We start from the raw sequence: 23,122 nt of genomic DNA on the forward strand, positions 1-23,122 counted from the left end.
TTGGGCATTTTGTTCGTCCCTAATCCCAAAGTTCTGTAATTTATGCAACTTCAATCAAAAGACATGTTTTTTATTGTTGAAAAATTTTAACCCCAGTTTAGATATCCATTTGCTCATTAAAATAGTGTTTTGGGTTCAGTAACCGAACCTCCTTGCTCGGAGGCAGATTGTCTACCCTCCTAGTTGTGGTGCCCTTCCATGCCCTCTTATTTTGTACGGTCACGGTTAAGCCACGTTAATATTTTATATTTTTATTACTTTGTGTCTTATTATCTCTATTAAAAAATTAATATAAAATGTTGATGTGGCTTAATCGTGATCGCACAAATAGGAGGGCATGAAAGGGCACCACAACTAAGAGGGCAGACAATCTGCCTCCCTCCTTGCTCCTCTTTTAACTCTAGAAGGTTTTGCTTTGAATTTGATAAACCTGACACGCCCCAACCCCGATATCCCTAAATATCAGGGTAGGCATATGTTGGCTGACACTCGAGGGTGACGAAGTCATTTTAAACATGCATACAATTAAAACAAATATGCAATTAGAACAATTATACCAAAGCAGAAACGTATTCAGAGCGTACATCTATTAAGAATAATGTGGGAAAATTACTAGGAAATTGTGCCAACCCAAAAATGATACATATACTGAGAAGACTCGAGAATAACTACGCCAAAGTGTCCTAATGCCGGGATCCTGTGCCTCGAATCTAAATCCTAAGGGGGCACAAAACAGAAAAGGTGAGTGGACCATAATCTATATTAATACTAGTAATACCAAAAACCATTTTAATGTGAACATAATAACCCCTTGTTTTGAAAACATATATAATACTACATAGTAGATTTCCTAAAAACCCTAGCATGTTGTGCATTCATTAGGAAAACATATATGTGTAAAATGATATTCGAAGATGGTAGTAAAACCACCCGAAGGCAAATCTGTAAAACCTCTGCCCAAAGGCAAATCCATACCTCTCAATAAAATTATACTCTTTACAGGTATCATGGTCGCCCGAAGGCAATACTTGTCCATCATCCAAAGGTGAAGTTGTACGTTACTGGGTTACGCCAGTGAAGAAACATGGTAGGCCTCATCACCCGAAGATGAAGTTGTACGACTCCGAGTTATGCCGGAGAAGAAACTCTATAACATCTCACACCAACACTAGCAGTGGCTAGTGAAGCTGTCCGACACTGCTTTTAGTAGTGAAGCTTAACAAAGCCCAAGAATTTGGGCCGAGTGAACAAACCCAATTCTATGGCAAACTTGTAAATTATCCTAAAATTTTAAAACGGGCTATGTAAAACCTCTCTGTGTTCGTGAGCTGATACAGTTTTTGGGTGCTAAGTCGAAATTTTGTTGGATAGGAACCCATAAACAAATACGAGGAAGTATGCGAATCATCACTCAGCAAGGGTGATTGGCGGTAGAAATTGGGTTATTCCATTCATTACTGGCTTTATCATATTCATTACCCTCTTTTTCTTAAAAGGGTTTTGGCTTTGGAAGGCGATGGAGATCAGTGACAATGATCAGAGTTCGTTACTGTGTGGATGATCCCAGTGTAGCGCTGGTTTTCAACTCTGGTGCTTTGTATGGTTTTGGGGGCGTGAATTTTTGGGGATTTCGTTTGGATTTCTGGGTAGGCAACACCTCTATTCAACTTAAATTTATTTCCCTCTTTTTGTTTCTCAAGTTTGTTTGATGGAAAGTTTGTTTTATCCTTTACTAAACAGTTGTTAGGATTAATAGTTTTGATTTCTTTTGAATTTATTTTTTATTTTATTTTGAAGCCCTGATTTTTTTCAAGAACTGTCTACCCTGTATGTACACCAGATGCTCCTGACATTTCAAATAAGGTAACTTCCCAAACACTGATGTTTCGCTTTTTTACTGGTATATGTAATCCATTGAGTTCTGTAACTTTACTAATATTCGTTTACTATGCAAGTTAAATTCTTATTTTTCGGTTTGTCAATAATTTTGCTTTTCTACTCTACATCCTGGATTAAGAGGTTGCCACATCAAGGAGTTCAAGTTTTGCTTAATAGATAACAGTTGTTTTTAAGCTAGTCTGTAATCTGTATGGTCTTGATCATGTCTTCTATTTTGGTGGCAATTAGGTGTCACTAGATGGTCTACTAAAGCAGCTAAGGGTATTGAAATCAGTTATTGTTGATTGGTGGTGGGGAATTGTAGAGGGATATGGTAGACATAAGTATAATTGGAATGGATACAAGAGGCTCTTTCAGATGGTACATGCCTGTTTTTTCACTTGCAGAAGCTTTTTTCTCTCAGTGGGCATATAAACACCACCTGTGGTTAATTGTTTTGCAATCTTTGTGGTCATTTTTATTCTTTCCATGGTTTCCTGTAATGCTTGGCAAAGTTTTGAGATTTAGTCTCTACGATGTGGGAACCAAGGAACTCACTTCCCTTTCATGCTCTGAATTCACACTCAGTCTGGAGATTATATAATCTTTTGGGCATGGTTTCTCTCTAGGATAAAGCCTCTGTCTGGCTATATATATGGAATTGGGTTTGTGTAATTAATGTCAAATAATTGAGTTCAATATAGTTATATTCCTTGGCTTAAGCTTTCATCTTTCTTCCTTCATTTTTCAAAAGAGGTTAATTTTATACTCATTTTTTAAGAATTATGCATAGTAGTTGTTAAATAATTGGGGCATTTGAAAGTCCTTGCTTCTGTAATTGTGAGATGATTATTGTGCTTTGATTTATTTAATTATACTATAGGAGTGATGGAAAATTTAATTTATGCAGGTGTTTTCATTTTTTCTTCCTAGCTATCAATTTGGTTTTGCACATTATGCCAAAAAGAACTAGGAATAGCAAAAGAAATCAGATGGTACAAGATCATACTTCTAGAAGTCCCCGCAACGGAACACGGGCATTTTTGCTAGTGTACTCGAAAAGGCTTATAAGGTAAGACCACCTTATCCTTGGAAACAAATTTCTTTTTTAATTTAAGATCTGGTTTTCATGCATTTTATTTTCATGTTGTTTTTGCTGTTGTGTTTAGTTGCTTCATTATACTTGTTCCTACTTTTCCTTCCAAGGACGTTGAAAACCTGTTTGTTGTGGTTTAGGAAAAAACAATTTCTGATTAGATACATTCTCTATATGTCTTGAGGGTGCAAGTGTAGTTTTTTTTCTCGTCCTCCATTATGAAGTTGCTCTCCTCATATTGTTCTGGTTATTTCATACTATCCCCTATGCTACCACCATACATTATGTTAGTGTTCCGTATGATAACAAGTTATGCACTTCATTCCTGACCAGTAAAACGCTCTGCCTCGGTTCAATCAACGTTTAGGTTCTTAACATAAAACTAAATGCAATCTATGTCATTGGGTATGGAGGATGTTCTTCCTGCATATATTGGGAATGAACATGCAACTATTATTTCATAGTTGGAATCTGTCTCGTATGACCCTTTGGTTCTGGACAATTGATGGCTGTATGCACCTTGTCCATGTCACCAAGCCGTACTCGCCAAGTTTTAAATCCCCATTTCTTGTCGATGACAGCTCTCATTGAAGGAGAGTTCTCTTTACCCGAACTCCTTGTCCATGTCTAATAATTGTTTCTTCCTTTTCGGGGTTTTTGTTCTTTCCTAAATTAAAAGCTGAACAGATGGTACCTAATTCATGAAGGTTGATACGTTTCTTAGTATTTGACACTTCGTTGGTGTCTGGACGTTTATGGACGTGTTTGATCCCTGCCAGTGAAAACAGTTGTTTTTGATGAAACAGGGACTCTGACAGTTGGGAAACCCGTAGTAGTCAATGCTGTGCTCTTTACTCAATGGAGGAGTTGACAACTCATTGTTGTTATGCTATTGTAAAATTATTTTGTCAATCATGCTAACATGTCTCTATTTGAGAAATATGTAGGTAAATGGTGATTGGTGAGGTTCATGTGGGAAAATAATGTCCAGGTTGGTCCTGAGGTTGACTAGCATGTTTCAGAACCTGATAATCTGGCTCGAACATGTGTGTTGGTTTCCATTGATGGAAAGATCGCTGGGTCTTTTGCTGTAACTGATCCAGTGTAGCCAAAGGCTGCACAGGTCATCTCTTATCTTCACTCGATAAACATTACAAGCATCGTGGTTCTGGTTTTGAACGCAGATTGATTATATTTCAAATGACTTATCTAGGGTAAAATAATGTCTTATAGAAATCTTCAAACTCATTTTTCTATATTAAGTTTGTTTCTGACTTGATATGTGAGTCATCTATCTTACATAGTGTTTTCTGACTTGTTAAAGTGGATTTGGATGCAGATGAAAGGAATGGCGGTGGCAATGATGGGAGATGGAATTAATGACTCTCCAGCTATGGTTGCAGGAGATGTTGGCATGGCCATTGGTGCTGGCACCGACGTGGCTATGGAAGCTGCTTATAGTTCTGATGAAGAGCAACTTGGAAGATGTAGTTACTGCCATTGATCTCTCTAGAAAGACCATTTCTCGAATTCGATTGAATTATGTCTAGGCCCTGGGCTACAATATCCTCAGCATGCCGGTGGCGGCTGGAGTTTTGTTCCCTTTCACTGGAATTCGTTTACCACCGTGGCTTGCAGGTGCATTCCTGCTTCATCTCTAATCGTGGTATGTTCTCTCTTGTTGCTGTCATATAAGAAGCCTTTGCATATTCAGAGCGTCACCAATGGCAAGTCTGCATGATAGTGTATGTACATATCTGTACTAGTTTTCAACTTCTGGTTGTTACTTCCCTTCTTTGTATTGCTGCAATGAATTTGTACATGCGATCGTGATTAATAATTGAGAAGCATAAGACCGTAACTCTTGGACCGTTTGCATATCATCTTTGCTTTGTTCTGTTCAGAAAAACTGATTAGCCAAGTTTAGATGATTTTCGAATCTGAAGAGTGTTCAACTAGAGCTTGATTATATGTAAACGTCGTCAAAAACATTTCATCCGGAAGAATGCAACTGTTATGTGTTTGGTCGCATTTGCATTTGCATTTGCATTTGAATCAAAATGTATGTCATCATTAAATATCAATCTTGAAATTTATGGTGTTGTTTGTTTTGATGGTGAACTGAAGACTAAAATTCCACATTTGGGCATCTCCAGCTGTGCCCACAAAATGGACAGAACTCGTCGGCTAGCAGCACCAATTACCAAATATCACCATCAAGCTATTAGCAAAAAATGAATGGTGTTAGTTACGGCGAACGTCACCTTCAAGCTATCAGCAAAAAATGAATGGTGTGTGTTTGATATGTAAAAAATCCAAATCACAAGCCTTCGTTCCACTACTCTAAGTCTCCTCACTTCGACAACAAAGTTGGACTTAGACTATACCTCCTCACCTAGCTAAGCTATCAGCGAAAAATGAATGGTGTGTGTTTGATATGTAAAAAAAATCCGAATCACACGTCATCGTTCGACTAGTCTAAGTCTCCTCACCCTGACATAGAAGCCGGGCAAGTCTTGGTTTGTTTCCCTATTTATGTGAAAGTAATGAGTTCTAGTTTTCGGTCGGATTTAAACCGAAAGACAAAAACTACTACAATTAAGGAGAGAAGTCGTTTCCTACTGCTGAGAATGTTTTCGATGATACACTGCTTGTGTTATATCTATATGATGATTATGGCTAATTACTTAACTGCAGGTGCATTAGCAATAGCTCATACCAATTTCAGCACAGATCAGTCTGCGCTTCTTGCTCTCAAAGCTTACATCACTAGTGACCCTCAAAACATCTTGACCGCCAACTGGTCGTCTGCCTCCAATTCCAACATTTGCAACTGGGTTGGTGTTACCTGCAGTGCTCGCCACCACAGAGTCACGGCCTTAAATCTCTCGTACATGGGTCTTGCCGGAGTTATTCCTCCGCATCTTGGCAACCTCTCATTTCTCGTTGCGTTGGGCCTTCAGAATAATAGTTTTCATGGTCCCCTACCGCAAGAATTGTCTCATTTGCGCCGGTTGAAGGCGATTAACTTTGGAAACAACAACTTTATGGGAACCATTCCTTCGTGGTTTGGGTCCTTTGCTAAACTTCAAGCCATCAAATTGTACGGTAATGGCTTCTCGGGTTTCATACCGGCTGCTATCTTCAACTTATCTGCACTCGAAACAATTAATCTGAAAAGGAACCAACTATCAGGTGCGTACGTACAACACCATTACCAAACACGTAGGAATATAAATTAATATTGCTTACTTCATCATTACATTTTAACATCTTTGTTACATTTTAACATCTATATATAAGATGTATAACAATCATCTCTTTTGGATCTTTTTTCCTTCATTTTTGTTGCCATGCGTGCACATATTTAACAGGTAGCATACCCAGAGAAATAGGCAACTTAACAATGGTGAAGAGCATATACCTTGACTACAACAAGTTCGAAGGTATACTACATGACTTAGGTTTTGTTACATCTATACATACAAGACCCTTCTTAGCAGGGATCTCGTTCCACTTTAGCAAAAATGAGACGAGAGGACTATCGTAGGATCGTATATTTACTGTGTAAGACCCTTGTATTCGGAAGCAAAAAAGGGGTCCTATATAGTGAGTACATGATCCTTATAATGTTATCCCTCTTTTGCTACAGTACAACAAGATTTCTACTAATAAGCTGCTCCTATATGTCTACATGATTTTAATATATACGGATTGATTTTATAGAACTTCCAAACGAGATAGGCAGTTTAGGTCAGCTGGAGGAGTTGTTTGTGCAAAACAATGCCCTAAAAGGCTCGGCTTTTGTGCCTGTCCTCAACATATCTTCTTTGACTACTTTGACTCTATCCGGAAACAACATGAGTGGCAGTCTTCCGGACAATATATGTGAGCATCTTTCGAGTATTCGACGATTGAATTTGGCTCAAAACCAGCTTGATGGTCTGATTCCCTTCAAACTGTGGCAATGCAAAGAGCTTCGTCAATTGGTATTAGCGGTTAATGATTTCCGTGGAAGCATACCCAAAAGTCTTGGCAATTTCACCTACTTAACCGACATTATTCTTTTTGACAATAATTTAACAGGTAATAAATTTAGGACCGTTTGATAATCATTTCGTTTATTGTTTTTAGTTTTTAGTTAAACTGAAGTTTCAAATTTAATGCAAATGTGCTAAAATTGTGACAGGTACAATACCGGATGAGATTTGTGATCTTCCACAGTTAGAGAGATTAGACCTGTTTAGTAATAATCTCAATGGCGTCATCCCATCCAAACTCTTCAATAACTCCATGATAAGACAAATAGGGCTTTCTTTTAATCAGCTCTCAGGTAGCCTCCCAGCAAACATAGGTCTTAACGTTCCAAACCTAGAAATCCTTGATGTAGCCAAAAATAACCTCGTGTCCGAACTACTCCCTAACCTCTCCAATGCTTCCAAGCTCAGGGTGCTAGACATGAACACAAACTCATTTACCGGGTTTCTTCCTAGCACGCTCTGTTCCTTGAAAAACCTCGAGCGTCTTTACTTGTACTTGAATCATTTGACGATTGATGCTTCTACTCCACAAGCAGCAAGCACTCTCTCTTGCTTGTTTAATCTTAGAAATTTGAAAGACTTCGACTTGGGAGACAATCCACTAAACACCACGATTCCAGCTTCTCGCAGGAATCTCTCTACGTCACTCCTATATTTTGATTTAATGCGTTCCAACATCAGGGGAAACATTCCAGTTGATATTGCCAACTTTAGCAGCTTGATAGAGATAAACTTGGGAAACAATCAGTTGAGCGGAGCAATTCCAACTTCAATACAAAGGCTACAAAATCTCCAAGCTTTGTATTTGAATGATAACGAACTGCAAGGACATGTTCCGTATGAACTCTGTCAACTAAACAACCTAGTCGAGTTACTTTTGGCTGGTAATCGTCTCTCTGGTTCTATTCCTTCCTGCTTGGGTACTTTGGCAGGAGCTCTAAGAGATTTATCGTTAGACTCCAATTTGTTAACTTCAAAAATACCATCTTCCTTGTGGGAACTCAAGCATATATTGTTCCTAAACTTGTCATCCAATTCTCTAGTTGGACCACTCTCAGAAGACATCGGAAAGTTGGAAGATGTGGTGGAGATTGATTTATCAAATAACCATTTCTCCGGAAACATTCCCGATAGCATTGGGGGTCTTCTAAATATGATTAATTTGTCCTTGGCAAACAATTATTTAGAAGGCCATATTCCCAGTTCATTTAAAACCTTGCTAAGCCTAGAATTCTTGGATTTGTCCAAAAACAATCTATCCGGAGTGATCCCAAAGTCATTGGAAGCACTCTTGTCTCTCAAGCATCTGAATTTGTCTTTCAACAAACTCCAAGGAGAAATTCCAACCGGTGGGCCTTTCGGAAACTTCTTTGCTGATTCATTTGTATCAAACGATGCACTCTGCGGTGCTCCCCGATTCCATGTTCCACTGTGCAAAAATAGAACAAAAGTTAAGCCAAATTGGAGGAAAGCTAAATATATCATCTCAGGGGTCATATCAGTAATACTCCTAGTGGCCGCTGCATTGATTCTGATACTACGCAAGAAAAGGAATGTCGAAGTTGTACGAGAAACTGCCTCGCTACATCAAGTTCTTTGGAGAAGAGTTTCGCACCTAGAACTTGTAAAGGCAACAAATGGATTTCATGAGAGTAACTTACTAGGCACGGGGGGTTTTGGCTCAGTATACAAAGGAACACTTTCAGATGGGATAGATATCGCCGTCAAGGTCTTCAATTTACAGCTAGAAGGGGCATTCAAGAGTTTTGATAAGGAATGTGAAATACTAAGCAATATCCGTCACCGGAATCTTATTAAAATCATAAGTTGTTGCGATGAACTTGATTTCAAAGCCCTGATACTTCAATTGATGCCTAATGGAAGCCTCGACAACTGGTTGTATTCTCCAACCCGCTCCATGACTATCCTGCAGAGGTTAGACATAATGAAAGATGTTGCATTGGCACTAGAATATCTTCATCATGGTTACTCGATACCTATCGTTCATTGTGATGTGAAACCAAGCAATATACTACTAGATGATGATATGGTTGCACATGTTGCTGATTTTGGCATTGCAAGACTCATCGGCAGTGGAGATTCGATGACAGAAACCATGACCCTAGCCACAGTTGGATATATGGCTCCAGGTGATGTATTTCCTCAATTTTGTATATGTTGGCCTTATTAGGAGTTATAATTTTCTTTTTATCATGTATAACTAAATTCACATACAAATTTTGCAGAGTATGGGATGGAAGGAAGCGTTTCAACAAGAGGGGATGTGTATAGTTTTGGTATTGTACTCATGGAGACATTCACAAAAAGGAAGCCAACAGACAAGATGTTTGTTGGGGAATTGGATTTAAAGCAATGGATTGCGGATTCATTATTTCCAGATGCTGCAATAGGTGAAGTTGTGGATGCCGATATACTCGGGGTGGAGGAAGATGGTGACTTCGTGAGCAGAAGGGATTGCTTATTATCCGTTATGAGATTAGCTTTAGCTTGCTCAGCAGCATTGCCAGGAGAGAGGATTAACATGAAAGATGCCGCAATCACACTCACCAAAATCAAGACCAAGTATTTGAAGGACTGTGGAGGAATGAATTAGTTCTTTTTGTTCTCTATATTTTGGGATCCATTTTCTTATTGTTGTTTTGAATCTGCAAAGACTACATTATCTTCTCATAGTGACGGATTTGAGAATATGACGATATTCCTCAAATTAAAATGTCGTAGCTGGATTTGTCAATGCAATGAGGCCAATAGTACCAAAATTGCAATTCAAATTATTCTTCCCATATTTGGTAGTAAAGCATTCAGTTTCTACAGCCAACAAAATCCATTTCAAAAAATTTACACTTCCAGCTCAAGAATGCCTGTCATGGGAACACAAGGTTATTTCAGTCAAAATATCAAGAAGTTACAAACTTCTACACATGCCCTTGACAAAAAATTATAGGGCAGCGAGGCTGCTCCTCTAGGTAGTTCAATAAACTTATTGGTAAGTTGGACAACGAAGTTACTCCAATTTTCAGCCCTAAAGATCTTATCATTCATTTTGAAATACGTAAATGATCTTACTGCTTCGGCCTGGGAATGGTAACAGTTAGCATGTATTTTCCATAAACCAAACTACAGGAGAAAAGCAAACACGTGAATACGCATGACATAATGGGCAAAAGAAAAAGTGGTAACTATTAAACACTATCGAAGCCATGTGTTTCTAGTTATATGACATTTGCAATGTCCAATATATGTGAAACAGAAATAAATGGTACCTGAAATTTGCTTTGTTATTGAGCAAAGGATGAATTTACCCTGACAAATCGTTCATCGGTATTTCTCCCGATCAAATGTACCATTTTCTTTGAAACACTCCATATCTGGTGCAAATCGAATCATGTTAGATTACATTGGAATTGTATAATTTTTAAATATACAATAAACAAAGCATAAGGCCAGACATTTTATAGAAGAAAGCCATCAGCAAGCCACCACTACCACCACCCAGCAGTGTAAATGGACAGACCCTGCCAATCCAAAGCAGTACGATACAGATATACGGTATAGTGATGCAATTCTATATTTGTTTTCTATTAATATCAAAATCGTATTCCAAATTTCAATAAAACAGAAAATGATTATTGATGAACTCGTCATATGTTTCTTGTTTATTATCTCACAATGAATTATAAAATACTAAAAGAAACCTAAAAAATTGATCAATAATACTCAATATCTGTAATACTAAAAAAGCTCATATTGGCCCGTTCCAAGCCCATGTTGAACACAGATACCCTGCAATACCTGCTGTGCCAAGCACAGCTACATAGGCTAGTCCTACCTAACTTAAAAGCTTGAATTTACAAAAAATATCTAAAGTAAGTCCAAAATAAGTGCCAACAAAGCAACAACCTAAGGAAGCATTATTTATCAACAGGCCTCGTACCTGTTGGAGTAATCCTTCTGGGCTACAAAGACAGGATGCTAGGTTATCACCATCCATCATTTCTCAGCAGCTGCAATAAGATATTTATTATGTGAACTTGGTAGAAAAGATAAATTTGAAATCAAGCGGATGTCTAAGAAACCCTAATTATCAAGTTGGACAATGAACAAAATTCCAGTCAGAACCTTAAAACTTAGAATCTTAATGAACATGCAAAGCAGCTCCATGATGAGACAAAAGTGAAGCAATAGGATCGTAACCATCTCTAACAGCAGTGTTGTAGTATCCTGCTGTAAGTTCAGCAGGGTGTGCTATCACCTGATACCACCAATATATTCCACCAATTTTAGCCGCCAATATAATTGAGGTTTGCTTGTTTTCTTGATATTTCTTCAGTATGTTAGCTGCTTTGCAAGAATATCATCTGCATGATGGAGCAACCTACCACTGTACCATTCCTACAACGAGTCAAGCCACTGTCAGATTTCCAAAGCTCCACAGTGTTTTCCAATAAGTTTAATCATGTTATGCCAAGTATTGCATGACAAAGAACCATAATATAATTCAATTTTCCACTCATACTCCATAATTGTCCTTAGGTTACTAACCAGTACATCCTATGATGATTTTTTTTTCTCTCTCTAGAAGACAAGCATCAATGCATTTTCATTCTTAATCAAATTGTATTAACTTAGTGCAGTTTCTTAAAAACCCATTCCCTTGTCATGACTTCATATTATATCATTAAAACATATCTACTTTTTAATCATGTTGCGTAAGAGTAGTTAAGACTTAAGTAGCAAACACTGCAAGTACAACCCCTAGAAGCAAATAGAGATAGTTATAAGAAAAGTTCCAGTAAAGATTGAAAATATATATTGCAGGCCCATTTTGTTTACATGCACCTACACAGAAATGTTGCATGGCTAAAGAAACACAACTTCAATTCAGCATTTGCAGTTTATTTTAAGTGGTAGTTCGAGGATGAAATGTGCATGAACAGAATGATAAAAGCAATATGTCATGCAAGTTACACTAGGCTTTAGCTATGCAGAAATTTTTCATGGGAAATAATTAAGCAAGCCGCTTTCATCAGTTTCATACAAGGAAAAAACACCCATAATCAGAAAGAAAGCTTTCCTCTCCCTCTCCAAAGAAAGGAACTTCAGATGGGAGACTGTTGTAACAGCCAGCCTTTTGTGGTCCCTTCTCTTCCCGCTGAGGTTTTCCTTCCGTGCGTGCAGCCATCTTTAGGTCACCCATCCTAAAAGGAACAAGGTTGTAAATAGTAAAAATTCAATAGCAACCAAATTTCCGTCAGAGGAATGAAAGATTTTTAACATACATGTACTTGTCATAGCACTGGAATTCACCAATTACAGGAAACTTCCATCTACCATCACCAAAAGGATGTGCAGGATATCTGTGTGAGCAATGTAACAATGTTGCATAAGAAATCATTGGACTGGCTTCCTACTCGTAGTTCTAGTGTAACTATAACATACTTAAGTTCACCAGAAGGACCAAGACCAACACTAATTTCTTCTATTACAGTTCCGATTAAGAATTCAAATTTCTTAGCAAAACTTGACATGAAATCTTCATAACATTGGAGGGCAGTCCATCCGCAAAAGAGAGGAACATGGTCAACTCCCACTGTAAGATAATCATCATTGGAAAATCCATTTTGGTCCCAATAATATATATGTTTATTCTGATCACCAATCTGGGAGGAAAAAAAGAAGAGGTCAACTTCTTTATCTAGATTCAAGATTCAAACTGATAGGTGTGTAATGACGGCCAAAATATAGTTTTTCTTTCACATCCCTTTGCATTGATAAACGTTTTAAGCATATCAAAGCTAAAATCAAGTATGCCACTAGGGAACACAGTACCATAGCACGTTGCAGAGCACGAAACTGAAGAAACATTGATATTATCTCTAGTCATCCAAATGGGTTATGTTTCTTAAGTATGACCGGCTAAATTAAGTGTTCCAATACAGCCATGTGCATTGTACCAGACTAATAACTTCAAATGGGATTTCAATATATCAAAGAAGACAAACCTCTATGATCCAAAGTGGAAGAGTTACACCCCCTTTTCTGCTAGAAGAGTTAACATTGGAGTGAAAAGACAAGGCAACATGCAACTTCAAACCTAACCTGTGTCAGATATCAGTTTGAAAAGCTCTTCATATAGAGACCAATCATATGCAAGAGGAGAGAAATGCTCTATGATTCCCCACCAAACCTCAACTGCAATTCGGTGGACACATTCCAACTTGAGGGCTTTTAGAGCTACAGTTAAGGCCTTGATTCTGAAACAACAGTGAATCCAGCAACATATAAGGAGTTTCTGTCTCACTTGAAAGGAAACTAAATTAAAAAAATAAATTTAGAAACATTTTGAAACGTACATTTATAAAACTTGAATTGGGAAGAGACCAAAATAGTTAGCTGCAACCTTGTTGCTAACCATACTCCGTCATTTAAAAGTGTGTAACAATTAAATTAAGAATGAAAATGCATCATAGCCTCATCAACAAAAAGTCATAGACTCATAATAAAACTTACTTCCTAATCCTTGGATGCCCCGTACCATCACTGCAGAAGGCATCGACAGGCATCATCACATATATCTCGGGAAGATGGCAATATCGAGGACCTCGAATTCTCTCGTGTATCCATGCTGCAAGCAACAAATCATCTAACTATCACACAGACACGTTTATACGATCCAATTTGAACATTCAAAAGCAATAAACTAGCTCAAAAACTTCTCGTCAAATCGATTAAAAGCATTCGCGTCTAAATTTCATTGTTTTGAATTTATCAGCAACCCAACTGAACCTAGTCAAGTATTCACTTCAGTAAACTCTACAGAAGCTCAAAATTTTTATAAATTTTCCTATGTTTTCTCGTGAACCAAACAGACCGTGCAACTCACAAGAAAACGGAAAAAAACCGTAATTGTGTGAGATAAACCTAATAATACTGTTTCCGGCAGGGGATGGGCTGCAGCGAGTGAAGAGGCCTTTTTTAAAGACAGGAAGGGTCGAAACGTTTCGGAGGAGGTTTCGGCGGTCGGGCTTGTCGTCGAAACTGACTTCTCTGAAGCAGAAGAAGCTCCTCCTCGCTGTTGTGCATTTGCAGACGACTGCCATTGTCCGCCATTGCCATCGCTCACAGAGAATCTCTCAGCGATAGAGAGAGCAAATCCTAGTGTATGTAATTTTTTAGTTTGTACAATTTTTAGTTTGTAACTTTGTATTGTTATTTATCGAAATTCATTGTGTTTGATGGATTGATTTTGAGCATATGATGTATTTTCTATCACATTTTATAGCAGTACAAATTACCAAGTAACAACATATGCACTTCCTTAGATAATGTCCAATGATGACAATACCTGAGAACTCCCAAGGAGAAGCTTGACGTCAGTTCTTCTTTGTTCTGCACAAAACAATAAGTTGGTTGTACCACAGTACTTTTTTTGCTTTGAAACAAAAAACAATTCCTAATACATGTTCTTCTTTACGAGCGGTTGTAAATCCTTCCTCCCACAGATCAACCACAAAACCGCAAATCTTGCATACTGTCTTCTGATGGTGAAGCACTAATCCCCGGTGCTGAAAACACAAATCAGAGTCTAAAGTAAAAAGTAAACTGCATAAAAGCCTATAAAGATAAAACCCCGACAAAATTAGCATATTTATATTACATCTAAAGCCTAAAAACAACTATCAAACAAATTTTAAGCATAATTTCAAATTCAAGCTCCAAATATTTAGTGCGAAGAAAGTAAAGCACTTACCATTTCAAATTATATCTCCAAATTTGGTGGGAAAAAGAGTGAATCACTCACCAGGTTCACCGAGAAGACACTGAGTTTCCTGCGGGATCAAATACAGAAAAGAAAAAATTGTTAAAAAAAATACAGAAAAAAAAAAAACAATTACCCAGTTGGAAAAAGATGAGGACGACGAGATTGATGAGGAGAATGGCAATGAAATCGATGAGTATAATGGTGATGAAATCGATGAGGACGATGGTGTGATAAGATCCAAATCTCTAAGCCCTCAATCAACCTGCAAGTAACATAGAGGCTAGAGGGGAAGAGGGAAGGAAGAGAGAGAGCAGAGCTCCTGAATTGTTTTTGTGTTTTTGTATTTCTTTTGTAAATTCTGATATGCTTACAAACCAAAGAGCAAGTGCTCTTATACACGAAGTGTCTAGCTGGCACTTCTAACAAATTCCCCTAATAACAAGTAAAACCCTCAATTACAACTAACTTGACTCTTAATTTGTGATGAAGATAATCACAATCCTAAGTTCATAATATTGCCCTTCCCTTGAAGAACAACCTTGTCCTCAAGGTTAGGATTAGAACTTGAAATCTGGAACCGTTTGCAGTGAAATTCAACTAAGGAGTCTTGCAACCGAAGTGTGAATTTGTTGTTCTTGGAAGGAATGTGAGAATTTTGCCGAGTCAATACTGCTTGTGGGGAGACTTTCTGCACTAGACCTTCCTCTCTGCTCAGTAGCAAGGTGGTGGAAGGCTCAACTTTGGGAGCTAAGGAAGAAACATAAGACCACCAATTATGAAGCATAAGAACTTGCAGCAACACACTTGTGATAGGACATGTTTTCAATTCAATTGCTATGTTTCCAAAATCTGAGTGATGGATGAATTGCTGGTAACTTTTTTCCCACGAGGACTGCAGTATCTTCTTGTAGTCCTCTAAACTGCCGTGGAATGGTTACATCCTACCTTCTGATACCAACCATAGCACATCCATACTTCCAGAGACCAGATGCTCACCATGACTAACCACGAGAATGCCTCCTTGGAAAAGAACAAGACCTTGAATCAGTGCCTCCAAAGCATCCAAATCCCAATGATTGGAGGGCTCAACCAGCAATATTATGTGCGGTTTCTTGGAAGCTATCTTGGCAAATCCAACTCTGCTCCTCTGACCACCAGATAACATGTACCTAGGCTGAAGTGCAAGATTTTCAGCGACATCAAAAGAATCCACAACTGGGTCATTTTTCAAAAACTGGAGAACCTGCTTCATATAATGTCATTCATTGCCCTGCCAATCAAAGCATGTCGATTCCCTTGGATCAGAAAAATAGCCACCATTCCAAGTAGGCTGCCAACTACAATCGATCCTATGAGATCATAAAGACCAGTTACAGCTGCGCCATCCTCCACCAAGACTGCACCAGATGTGGGATCATGTCCGCGCCATATCAAGTCTCTCAACTTTATGCCCTCAGCAGCTGCACCTTTCTTGACATCTTGTATGGAACAAGAAGAAAGACACCTTCAATAATAAATGAGCCACCAATCACAAGAGGTGCATATTGAATAGTTGGAAGAGGCTGTGAAGTCCACAAGTTTTGAACTCCATGAACGATAGTCGCACCAGAACCGAGATAAAAGATACCAACAGAAGATATCAAAGACCAGACAAATCTTTCCTTGGGAGTATCCATAATCGTACAAGCATGCATAAGTACTAGAAATAGCTCTATATAGTAATATTCGAACCAGTCCCAACCCGTCCAAAGCCTCTATGATTTGTTCCAAATTCTACTTTAATTGACTTTGTAGCACCAATGGGGTGCCAATCACGGTCATGAATTTGCAACACCAAATGATGCATAGGTTTGAGCATTCCACATCTCATATGAGCATTCCAAACAGCATATGAGCAGCTATGAGAATTCCAGTTGTAATTATGTCTCTTAGACATTCCATCAACTAGTTCAACTGCACTCAAATCCTTCTTCACGAATTTGCCCACAAGATACCAACTCACCCAACCACATTTATCATTCAAATGCACTCAAATCCTTCTTCATCAAATCGATAAGGACGACGACTACTCACTCCTTCTCCCGACTCGCACCCGCCCTTCCCTCACCACTGCCTACCAACCCCACCCACCTCCTTCCCCTGATCCCTCCCTACCAGACCCGGATCCTAACCTGATTCCCGATTCGGACTCTCCATGCGCCCATCTTCCCAACCCTTAACCAGCTTCGAGTATTGGGACGAAGAAGAGTGCCTCCCTCAGAAACCGCCCCTCGATGACCCCGCAATTATCGATACTGCCACTCCTGCCTCAAATTTCGATTCCAAACCCTCCGCCGATCCCAAGCCCACCACCGCTCCGAGATCCTTTCTTGTGGAGATTGCGTGCGGAGGGTTTCTCAGCGGGTGTGGGTGTGGGTGACTCAGTGGGTTGTGGGATCAATAAAAACCAATACTTAAATATGATTTTGTGTCCAGACTTCAAAAGAAGACACGAACTTGGTGTCTTTTAAGGCCAAATGATTTGTTTTTTCAATAAACGATATTATCAACAATAGGTTGGGAAGCAACTTGGACGTGTTGGGTGAGTTGAAAGGTCAATTCAATCATAACCCTACTTTTAAAGTTTAGGTTCGAGTTCGGGTTAGGTTTCATTCGAGTTCATTTGGGTTCGAGTTTAATTGAGTTAAGGTTGGATTTGGGTTGCCCAACTTTTTCAAGTTTTATCTTGTAACAACTTAGTTTTCAAGAATTCTTAAAAAAATTAAGCCAAGTAGCATCAAAGCTAGCTAACTTTAATTTCATAAATCCATCTACTATAAAGCTTTAGGATTTAGAGACTACAAATATGGGTTTACTAGTCAAAGTCTGTTAATCTCCCTAAAAGCTTAAGTAATTATAAAAGGTAATTTATTAAAAAAAATATTAGAAAGCGCGTTGGTTTTTGGACTTGACTCACTTGGGTGCAGTATGAGCATTAATTGATATGGGTTACAATCTGGTTAGATTGAGTTTGGTTAGTCGGGTTGGGTTGGAAATGGACGGGCAAATGATCAACCCGACTCAACCCAATCAATGAACGGGTTGAAATTGAGTTGGGTTTAGATGGGCTATAACTAAAAAAAGCCCACTTGTTCTGGTTTAAAGTCGGGTTGGATATGGGCGGGTTCGGATTGGCTCAACCCAAGTTGCACCTCTAACAGTAAAGGGTGGGGGAGTGCACTAAGTCTCACAATAAGTTAGTAATAATGTGGTTCAATTTATTTTTTTGCAAGAATCGAATATAAAACATTTCCCTTACAAATGAAGAGAAATACCACTAAGACCAAATAGTTTAAACATATTTTTTGTATGTTTGTAAATTAATAAAAGATTATAATTACTGATATATGTGAATAGTGACACAGTTTTTTGTGCTCAAATTTTAAGAGGCACAAAAACACTTTTTTAAGACACCAATGTGCCTTTTTCTTTAGAAGACACATTGAGATAGTTTTGTGTTCATTGACATTTAAAAGCACAAATACATATATGTGCTCAACGAAATTGAAAAGAACAAAAATCAATTGTGTTCTAGGCCTCAGACCATATTTTTTGTAGTGTTTCTTTTTTAACTTTACCTTTTTCATGGTTAGATTATTTGTGTTTACAGAAACAATGAATACTGTTTATGATTCGTTGCTAAAATTCATTATCTTCATAGAAACAACTAGAAAAATGCCCGTGCGTTGCTACAAGACTTGAATGCACGAATCTTAACCACATGAATTAGACACTTGTAACTTGAAAAAAAATTCAACAAAATCATGAACGAATAAAACAGATAGATCAGTGAAAGGTGAAAAAGTAGGTTGTTTTTGTTTTAGCAGCTAATCTTTCAAGCATAAATGTTCAAAGCAACAAAGATGTAGTATGTATGTTCCCATAAGTTACAAAAGGAAGATGCAGTCCACACATTAAGTAGATAAAAATAAAAAATAAAAAAAAAAACCCCAAATGTTCAAAGCAATAGAGATGTAGGATGCTTGTACCTATTAGTTACAAGAGGAAGATGTAGTCCACACATTTTGCCTCTGAAGTTAAGGTGGCAAAATACATGCCCTGCAGCACAGACACCTGTTTAAGCAGTTACAAAAAAAACTCAAAAAAATGTTCTGTTGTTGTTTCAGCAACTAAGTTTTCAGCTACACATGTTTTAAAGGCAAAAAAATGGAGAGCAGCTTTGTAGCAATTCACAATGGAGACTGCAGTCATTCATATTTTTTTTTTTTGTGGGCAAACATCTTCAACACTATAGTAAAAAACATCCATAAGTTACAAAAGGAAGATGCAGTCCACACATATTTTGCCCCTGCAGTTACGGTGGCAAAATACATGCCCTACAGCCTAGGCACCTGTTTAAGTAGTTAAAAGAGCAACTTTGTAGCAATTCACAATGGAGACTGCAGTCATTCATTTTTTTTTTGTGGGCAAACATCTTCAACACTATAGTAAAAAACATGAATCATCGTTTAGCAAACATTGGTATAATAGATGTTATGCAGGCGTGCATGCGTAAAACAAATTCTAATTTACCTATCTTTTGTTTTTTTGGCTTGTGACTTTGTTTTGAGCGCAGCTATCGGCTCTTTGTCGGCAGGGTCAATCTTAGAGCCAACCTATTTGTGGAATTCTTTGGCAATTCTAGTAGAATTGGTTATCTCTGTTTGCTCGTTGTGAGTTTTTTTGCTGTGAATGAAGGTACAATTTATAAGGTCAGAGAGAATCGCGATAGGTATGCAAAAAAATGTCAAAGAGTGGTGCAAAAAGATTGGCTAATAGTTTTTTATCAGTTGCATAACACATATGTACACCCAAGATAAGCAACCATATTTATTAAGATTTACACATAAGACGATAATTGAGAGGAAAACTTAATATGTCAGGTTTGTTTGCTTGATCAATGAACAATGCTCTCTTTGAAGTTTTAGGAGTTGCAACCGATTGGGGTTGGTGATCTGGCTACTGGGAAGGCGTCGCTGGGGCGGGAGTCGCTTCACTCATAATTTGTTTTCCTACGGCAATAGCAGGCATTTCTGGGTCAATTGAGACAATCGCTGGGTTCAAAGGCAGCTGATCTTGAAGCAATCCATAAATGATGAAGTCCGTTTTCGGAAAGTCACTATTTTGATTGCCAAAAGATAGCAAAAATCTTTTTGTCTCGCCCACCAATTTTTTCAGAGGTGGTGGCTCCATGAAGGGATCGTCATATCTGTCCTCTATTACCAAAGTGTGGCAAGAAACATGAAGTATCTTTTCAGCGTGCCTTCCTAACATGAGGAAGTTGTGCTGATTTGTGTTGTCTTCCACTATAAGATTGATTTTGAACCTAAGGAAGAGTTGGATATTTTCATGTTAGGCAGTTATTACTACCATTAACATTCTGAAAGTATAGATTGCCAAAAGCATGTTAATAAAAAATTAAGAGAAAAACCCATGTCCCTATAGACATCACAATAAATGAAAACAAAGTGTACCTAAACGATAATAGTTTCGCAGATCTCACATTTCTCCTTTTTTTTTTTCTAGATGGGATGCACAGTAAATGCAAAACCATAGTAAAACATGCTTTAAATCAAATATATGGACAGTCAAAAAAGCCTTTGGATTTCAGCGCAGTTAAAAAAAATTAGGCAAACATAGATTCCTAATTCATTTATTCTATGCATTTTTTTCATGCAACATTCTTGAGTACCAAACACCACCAAAACTAATCTCATCAAGCCAACAAATTTAACCAGATACCAAATAATGGGTGTAAGAATGTAATGATCACAAAATCCTAAAAAAGAAAAGAAAAAAAAAAACCACTATGACTAAACTATCTTGAACTAAAATATGGAATGGAAGCTGCCCAAAAAGCAAGGAACCAATAAAATACCGCAGTATATTCTATCTTAGGTACAGATTAACAACCTATAACATGCAACATTAAATGTCCATGATTGTGAAACTTGCAAATATAATGAAAGGGGAAAATTCCATTTCCTTCAACAACACAAATAGAAAATAATCCCAAATTGACATCCAGCATAACATGCAACTTTGTTATTCATTTATCAGCAATCTAGTACCTTTCTCACCAATTACCCTATCTCACCAATTAGTTGTGATCCAAATACAAAGATGCTTTGTTTACAAAAACAACTTTGAATAAAAGTCCATGAGTATTCCAAAACTTTGGTCAACCAAAGACACTCCCATCCATATGTATATCAGAGGCAATTCAAGAGGTTGTAGATTAAGTCACGAAGTATAAATATAAATCAAAAGACACATAAATTTTATAATTGCAAGAAATTTAAAAATGACTAAGCAGCTTAATACAACAGTTAGCAGTAAAATAATTGTAAAAGAAATTACCATGGTTCAGGTAATCTGTTTAATAAACCATATTCATTGCACTCAAATGATCTGGAAGTTTTCTTGACAGCTTTATGGCAAAATGGGCACGACTTGTACCACCAACCTCTAGTCAAATCGAATCCAACAATAGTCGCTTTGCATGCAAAACTTGCATTCTGTTATGGAATCACATAATTTTTAAATAATGAAATGCATTTAATCATCATCTTGTAAACATGAAATATAAATGAATAAGAAAAAAAGCAATAGATAGCCAAGCAGGAGGAAGCGCTAAAATTTATTATTAAAAAGATGTGATCTTTGTTAACAGATATGTGATAAGAGACTAACTTTGTGTAAAGCAGGATCAAGTAGAAGGAGCTCATCAATCGTTTTGGACTCAAAATTAGGATTAACAGCACGATCTACCTACATCTCAGCTGAGGTGCGCAAGATTCGAAGATTCGAACAGGTGATCTCAAATGCTCAAACCTGTGTCGTGTATGCTTAGGTTGAGAAAGATAAATTGAAGAAATATAAACAGCAAAGTTATTAAAGGAAGGTTGTTGATTTACTTTTGTTTGTATTGAGTGAGTTGTGGAATCTCTAGATTAAAAAAACAAACAGTTGATCCAGTGCTTCCAAAAACAGGATTTCCTATATATAAAACATAACAATCAACAAATTGAAGGTATAAGTAGCCAAAGAAAGGACGTTGAGGTACAACCTTGGTATTATCTGACTTTGAGGCTTGTTAAAGTAATGAAGACGGGTGGTGATAGGAGCATATTCATGCGACTTAATTAGCTTGTTCTCGTGCATTTATGTTGTGTTTATTTAGTTATTTTAGTGTTTAAGGCCACTTTTGTGTATTTTCAGATTATAAGGCCAAAGTGTGCAAGAAGATGCAAATTGGAGTCTTTTGGAGCGAAAGAGGAATGAATGAGTTGAAGACTTGAAGAAACGACGAATTCCTACTCCAACGATGAATTCTTACCAAAACGAGGAATCCTACTCAAACAAGGTTTCCTATTTGATATAGGAAAGTTAACCCTAAGTTTCCCATTTTGGTAACCTTTCCTAAACTTAAACGTCCGTATTTTCTAGCCACTTTGAAGGCCTTGTAGGCACTTTAGGACACAAAACAATGGCCCTAGCCCACTTTAAACCCCTTTGCCGTGCCTTAACCCTAGTCCCTTCTCTTGCCGTGCAAGGGGGGGTACTTTTGTCCAAAGTTGTGCACTTAAAACCTTTTTCCTTCTCCTAACCTAGCCCTAGCCGCACCTTGTCTTTTTAATTTCTGATTTTTTTTTCCTAATTCTAGCAGCCTTTAAATTAATTTTAGTTAATAAAAATTAGCTAGGGTTTTGTTTTCTAAAAATTCAAAAATTCTAACCTAGCCGCAAATCCCATCAACCTCCCATTCCATAATAAGCAAGCCGTGGCCTCCATTTTTTATTATTGACCCTAATAAACAATTCCCATAACAGCCGCAGGAATTTTTCCATTTTTTTCCCTGCAATCCGCAGCCACCACATCAATTCATGCACCCTAATTCCCACCAGCCGCACCTTTTCCCTTCCATCACAAACACCAATCCGTAGCATCCACAATTCCATTCTCTGTCCTTTAGCCGCAGGCCATTAATCAACCAGCCGTGCATCCCATTCAATTTTAAAAACCGTAACCTAAAATTCTCCCTAATTAATTCACAAAAATCTGCAGCCATATTGGGAGGCCGTGCATTCCATAACCCTAGGCTATTCAGCCATTCTTTCCCATTATTCATTCCAAAACCATGCATTCCACTAACCCTAAATAAAATATTCAGCCATTCTCCCATTCATTCAACCTGTCCGCAGCCACCATCACATAACCCTCCATTCTCTCCCATTCTACAAACCCTAACACTCATCAGCCGCAAGCCATCTTCACATCCAAATT

The 23,122-nt window shown here is 37.8% G+C and overlaps 1 protein-coding gene and 2 pseudogenes across 10 annotated transcripts; 1 reads left to right on the top strand and 2 right to left on the bottom strand.

Moving 5' to 3' along the window:
• The first annotated feature begins 1,342 nt into the window (after nt 1–1,342).
• On the top strand, nt 1,343–9,806 carry LOC103962123 (LRR receptor-like serine/threonine-protein kinase EFR). Of its 10 annotated transcripts, none has more exons than XM_048590342.1 (10): nt 1,343–1,646; nt 1,798–1,863; nt 2,789–2,950; nt 3,781–4,188; nt 4,314–4,640; nt 5,672–6,169; nt 6,349–6,420; nt 6,701–7,060; nt 7,164–9,164; nt 9,261–9,806. In XM_048590342.1, exons 5-10 carry the CDS (start codon nt 4,517–4,519, stop codon nt 9,626–9,628), a joined length of 3,423 nt encoding a protein of 1,140 aa, XP_048446299.1. In that variant the 5' UTR covers nt 1,343–1,646; nt 1,798–1,863; nt 2,789–2,950; nt 3,781–4,188; nt 4,314–4,516; the 3' UTR covers nt 9,629–9,806. The 10 variants fall into 10 exon arrangements, with proteins under 10 accessions (XP_048446299.1, XP_048446300.1, XP_048446298.1 ...); XM_048590343.1 differs by having other exon boundaries at nt 3,922–4,188; XM_048590341.1 differs by having other exon boundaries at nt 2,789–4,188.
• A 93-nt stretch (nt 9,807–9,899) lies between these two features.
• Nucleotides 9,900–14,151, bottom strand: LOC103965452 (annotated as a pseudogene).
• Nucleotides 14,152–15,114: 963 nt separating this feature from the next.
• On the bottom strand, nt 15,115–17,316 carry LOC125480070 (annotated as a pseudogene).
• Nucleotides 17,317–23,122: the final 5,806 nt, after the last annotated feature.

The sequence above is a fragment of a genome, unplaced genomic scaffold (genome assembly GCF_019419815.1).
Source record: "Pyrus x bretschneideri cultivar Hongxiangsu unplaced genomic scaffold, Pyrus_bretschneideri_v1 Contig31, whole genome shotgun sequence".
Taxonomy (NCBI): Eukaryota; Viridiplantae; Streptophyta; class Magnoliopsida; order Rosales; family Rosaceae; genus Pyrus; species Pyrus x bretschneideri.